We start from the raw sequence: 5000 nt of genomic DNA, 5'->3' as shown, positions 1-5000 counted from the left end.
GTCTGCCCCCTCGGAGACAGCTGACCTATCAGGTGAAGCAGCTGATCGCCAGGGAGACGGAGCTGGAGAGGATGAGGAGGGTGGAGCGGGCGCAGCAGAAACGCAACCCTCAGGTGAGACGAAGAAAGAGTCTGAATTCGGAGAACCGTGGGGTCGGATCGTCCTCGGGTAACAAACCAGGAAACCGAAACAAATCAGGTCTGAACTCTTTGAGCCCCGCCTACACACAAAGCTCCGCCTCCTCGATACTCAGCGCGCTGTCGAGTTCAATTAGAGACGGCATGACAGGGTGTTGGGGGCGTGTCTATAAAAACAGGCCCGTGTAAACACACGCACACACAGGCTTTTATTTATTTATTTACGAATTTTTCTATCAGTATTTCAAGCACGCGTGTGGTTTCCGTTTCTTCAGACAGAGACGGTGGAGGAGGTGAAGGAGGTAAAGAAACCCCAGGCTAAGAAGCAGACGAGCAGGAACCACCATCAGAGGCTGGAGAACATCGTGAAACAGACGGTGGTGGAGAGTAAGGTGAGCGATCGACACCGTACTTACGTTTTTGTAAAAGGAAAAAAAACAAAACACGTTAGTGTGTTGTAGAAACGCGCTGTTGACATTTATTACCGGATTAATTTCAGTTCTGTCCGTGCGTGTAGTGATTATACTGACACGGCTGCGTTGTGTCCCACCGCATGGGTGGAGCGCAGGAGACGCAGAACAGCTGCAGCTTCATTTGCATAGGGCATTTATTTACCAATCAAATCAGCAGCAGTCAGTCGTATTTTTTATGCAAATGAGCGAGCAGGTTTGAGATGTTAGTTGTTCGATGTTAGCGTCTGGCTAACGAACGCATGCGATATTTCCACTGCGTTACTGTAACACACTGTCCATACCTGCCGTTTTAGGAAAATAATCAACGAGGGGGCGGAGTTCGGAACGTCACCCCGTGTTTTATTCTTCTTCTAGCACATTGTGCATTTGCGCTTGTATACGGCGGTCACGTTGACGCCTTTGTTTTTGTCTTTGTTTACAGCCCGAGACGGATTTCTTCGGACGCGCCGTCGTGCCCAGAGAGAAGCCGTCTGCTAACTCAGCAACAGGTTCGCGTTCTTTAACACGACACGTTTATGTTCTAAAGAACAGCCGTCGTACGCGGTTCCCATCCCTCCGTTTAACGTCCCGTTCGCGTCTCTTTCCAGACGAAGACGGAAAACCGAGCGGCTCGCGGATCGGGAAGGCCGTAGGAAACAGCGACGTCTGGTTCCGGTTTAACGAAGGAGTTTCGAACGCGGTGCGCAGAAACGTCTACATCAGAGAGCTGCTCTGAAACGCCAGAATACATGCTGAAGAAACAAACTGAATAAATCTCTTTTTTTTGAACATTTATTAATTATCCATGCTTCTGGTCTTTATTTCTAGATGGTTTTTCTTACAGAAAGATCACACACACACACACACACACGTCACTTCTCAACTCGTTACATGATTATATTATAGCTACGATGACGTCGACCGCACAACAAAGGAATTTCTAGAAGATTCCAGCTTTCGCTAGATCACCACACATTTTCCGGTCTCCACCCACGGGTTGACCTTCAGAAGCTCGGCGTTCAGGAACGGATCCTCGGGCATTTTCCCTTCGGTCCATTTCACCAGCCTGGAAGCGGAAGAGAAGTCAGAAGTCTGACGTTTAGAACATGACTTACGCGAGCGTCACGCGTGAACGTGAACGTGAACGTGACTCACTCGGGGATCGACGCGGACGTCTTCTCTCTCGGAAAATCCAGCTGCTGTTTCAGACTTTCCACCATGTCCTTCAGCTGAGTCTCATCCAACTCGTCCATCTGAACATGACGGCACACACACACACACCACCAACTCTCGTTACTTAACAACAACAACAATGCTGAAAATGTAAATAATAAATAAAGAGTATGTTTTAATGCTCGTTTGATGTTAAATAATCTATCTCGAAAAATCTTAATAGTCATTTCTTTACGGTGAATAATCCGAGTTTAATCGTTTGGGATTAAATGCTTGTAGTAACCCCCCCCCCCTCCCAGATCTCACCAGTAAACTACACGTAGAAGATATAGAAATATAAACATGGAAATATAAGAGCGTAAAAATCCCCACCTTGCTGTGATGACGGACCGATCCGGGATAAAGAGCGCGTTAGTGAAAAGTCCTGCAGGAGCGATAAACTCGGCCGTGCCCGACCCTGGAAGAGACTCGGAATCGTTTTGTTACTCAAATGATCCGGCTTTGTAGCTTTCTGCGTCGTGATGGAGGACGGGGCGGAGCTCGGATTTGCCTGTCCATCCCTGATGTAAAAGAGATGTAAAGAGTTCTCCCTGGTTTCCAGAGAAATCTCTGACCTCGTCATGGAAACGATAATATACTATACAATACCACCTCAAAGTCCTGGGAGAAGAGGATGAGAAATCCCCAGCACTTTCCACACACACACTCTTCATGAAGCGCTAGAACTGCGAGCAATCCTTTATGAACAGATAATGAGTCACTGTAAACATTTTCATAATCAATCACGCTCGAACAAATGCTAGATCTCATCATCGCGGAACTCCTCGTTATAATGACACGTGTGAACAGTTATAAAGCCACGGCGGTGTTTATTAATCATCATAAACATTTCAGACGTCATCAGCGAGAGCCGAGATTAACGTGAACGATATTAAACTTTTGTAGTGTAATATGGGAACCTTCATTAGGATGGAAATAAGGAAGGATAGAAAGAAAGAATGAAGGAAGTGTAGAAGGTCAGGAATAAGGGACTGACCCCGATTGTCAGGATAGTTCATTTTTTTACTTGGCCTGTGTGTAAAGACCCCCACCCCCCCTGCTGGTCACTTTCATGTATTACAGTTATGGAAAAACAAAAATGAAGTGGAGTGAACCGGAAAAAACGCAAAAAATAAATATAGGCGAAAGAGTCTGGTACAAATCCACAAATCTAAGAAACAGAAACATCGCACTGTACGTCATGTTCGTCATATTTTATTAGAAATATTGTGTAAATACAGGCACTGCTTTTATTCTCCATATTCATGCGCCTCGTCGTCCGACTTTAAGATCCAACGGCAGCAAGTGACGTTTTTCCATCGCAAAGTAACATTTTTTAAATGGATTTAAACAGGAGGCGGAGTCAGTACATCAGTATAATCCGTACACGATAACATTTTCTTTGCAATGGACAAAAAAAAAAAAAAAAAAAAAAAAAAAGATTGATTTCAGCAGATCACAAAACAAAGAAAATGACATAAAAATAAATCTGGGGCCGAAGCAGCTTTTCACTTTTAAACCAAGTCAAATAACACAGCATTTGAGTTTATATCAATTTTCCTGTTTTAAACAAAACGACAGAAATGACCTTTCCGTTGCGCTCTCACCACTGTAAAGTCCTGTTCCGTTAAGGGGGATGTAAACGAACGCGGGTTTCGTCATCGTCTGCGTTTCCTCCCGGCGTTCCTCTTCCTCAGTGCGGTTTTCTCGGAGCGTTCGGTCCTCCTGCACCGTTCTGACTTCCGTCTGTGTGTGTGGAGGAAAAACAAAAACACGTTAAATTGCGAACGAATAAAAATGGAAGAATAATAATAATAATAATAATAATAATAATAATAATAATAATAAGTATTTGGGTGGCGTGGTGTTTGTGTAATTCCCGTGAGAAGTTGAGTAGAGTGTACAGATAAGGAAGTGAGAGAGCTAAAGCACTAAAGCGCCGCCGCAGCGCTCTCTTTAGGCGGAGAGGAAGCGAGGGATAAAATCAGAATTGTGGGTAACGGAGGAAATTTCACCACCGTGAGTGCAGAGTTTCGTCAATTTAGTCTCGGTTTCCACATTCTCACCGTGCGAGAGCTGGAACGTTCCAGGAGCTGCGCTGGTGAGTACGGAGGTTCTGCAGATCTCTGTATGACCGGCAGGTTTGCCATCATCATCATCATCATCATCATCATCACGAGGAAGACCGGGGAAGGGTAAAGCGTGCAGAGGTGTTGCAGAAGCTCGTGACTGCGGAGCACTGCGAGGAGACCACGTCTGGTGGGAGAGCGACGGAGTGGGAAGAGCCGGATCTCCACACGAGCCCTCCATCGCTGCCTGTGCGGAAAAATGCACCGATCATCAATCCTAGTAAAAAAGCATACGTGCTCGTTCTCCAGAATCCCGCATCTTTGTCCTTACGGTACACGGCGAAACTTAAAACGTCACGCGACGTGGGGAACGTCGACGCTCACCACAGCACCGCAGAGGAGACTCGGGGGAAAGTAGACGTCTCGCTCGACAGCCGAGACGTCTCGGGGTTCCTTCTCCTCGGCAGGACGTCGCTGCAGAACCGACACGTCTCCACAAGCGACGGGGACCTTCCGAGCTGAAAGGAAAGAGAGTCCGATTCGGATCGGCTGAAATACTCCTACGTTAATCTTAACGTCACGCGAGGCGCTCGTGGGAAAGCCGAGACACGTACGCTTCGCTCCCGACCGCGCCTGGTTCCCGGGACCCGTCCGAACAGCCACGTTTTCTTCACACTGCGAAACGTAAACGAAGAAAGATTTAGAGGAAGATCCTTCACAGGTTGATTTGCACTCTCATGATTCATTCGTCAAGGGTGTATTCCCACCTTCCTCCCAGTACTCCCAGTACACACTCGGATTTATAACTCGAGTGATCGTTATAGAAAACCACAAACAAGTGTGAAACGATGTAGAATATGATATTAGTTTAGAAACGGCGTTATTTTATTTGAATTTAAAGTGAAACCGCTTCTGCGCACACGTCAGAACCGGCGGTTACCTTTTCCGGCTTCGGCCCGGCCGCGGACTTCTTCCTCGCCCTGCACACAAACAGGACAAGGTTTTCCCCTCGTGGTTTCTGTTGGGCGTATAGCTAGCGTCTGTTCGTTCTAACTTACACTACGCCCGTGACGTGAGCGTGAACCCTCCGGCTCTCGATCAGCAGGATCCTGGGACGCAGGACAGACATG

The 5000-nt window shown here is 46.9% G+C and overlaps 3 protein-coding genes across 6 annotated transcripts in view; 1 reads left to right on the top strand and 2 right to left on the bottom strand.

Moving 5' to 3' along the window:
- Positions 1-1382, top strand: part of chtf18 (CTF18, chromosome transmission fidelity factor 18 homolog (S. cerevisiae)) — a 9942-nt gene extending 8560 nt beyond the window's left edge. The window contains exons 19-22 of the mRNA XM_053615806.1: positions 1-113; positions 413-529; positions 1032-1098; positions 1198-1382. The exon at positions 1-113 is cut by the window's left edge and continues 29 nt beyond it. Coding sequence (XP_053471781.1) covers positions 1-113; positions 413-529; positions 1032-1098; positions 1198-1325 — 425 coding nt within the window. The 3' untranslated portion in view covers positions 1326-1382. The remainder of the gene's footprint in view (positions 114-412; positions 530-1031; positions 1099-1197) is intronic.
- Positions 1383-1401: 19 nt separating this feature from the next.
- Positions 1402-2584, bottom strand: gng13a (guanine nucleotide binding protein (G protein), gamma 13a). The gene is made up of 3 exons (XM_053615812.1): positions 2135-2584; positions 1745-1842; positions 1402-1655 (listed from the first exon to the last, which is right to left on the bottom strand). The coding sequence occupies exons 2-3, from the start codon at positions 1840-1842 to the stop codon at positions 1550-1552; spliced, it is 204 nt and encodes a 67-aa protein (XP_053471787.1). The 5' UTR covers positions 2135-2584; the 3' UTR covers positions 1402-1549.
- A 153-nt stretch (positions 2585-2737) lies between these two features.
- Positions 2738-5000, bottom strand: part of ubn1 (ubinuclein 1) — a 6665-nt gene continuing 4402 nt past the window's right edge. For 3 of the 4 annotated variants that reach the window (XM_053615807.1, XM_053615811.1, XM_053615808.1), the window contains exons 10-14: positions 4929-4979; positions 4811-4850; positions 4255-4545; positions 3868-4117; positions 2738-3547 (exon numbers count right to left, since the gene is read on the bottom strand). In XM_053615807.1, coding sequence (XP_053471782.1) covers positions 3495-3547; positions 3868-4117; positions 4255-4545; positions 4811-4850; positions 4929-4979 — 685 coding nt within the window. In that variant the 3' untranslated portion in view covers positions 2738-3494. The remainder of the gene's footprint in view (positions 3548-3867; positions 4118-4254; positions 4546-4810; positions 4851-4928; positions 4980-5000) is intronic. The other variant, XM_053615809.1, reaches the window with a different exon arrangement.

The sequence above is a fragment of the Ictalurus furcatus genome, chromosome 26 (assembly GCF_023375685.1).
Source record: "Ictalurus furcatus strain D&B chromosome 26, Billie_1.0, whole genome shotgun sequence".
Taxonomy (NCBI): domain Eukaryota; kingdom Metazoa; phylum Chordata; class Actinopteri; order Siluriformes; family Ictaluridae; genus Ictalurus; species Ictalurus furcatus.
Note: the sequence above shows the minus strand (reverse complement) of the source record. Positions and strands in the feature narration are given on the sequence as shown.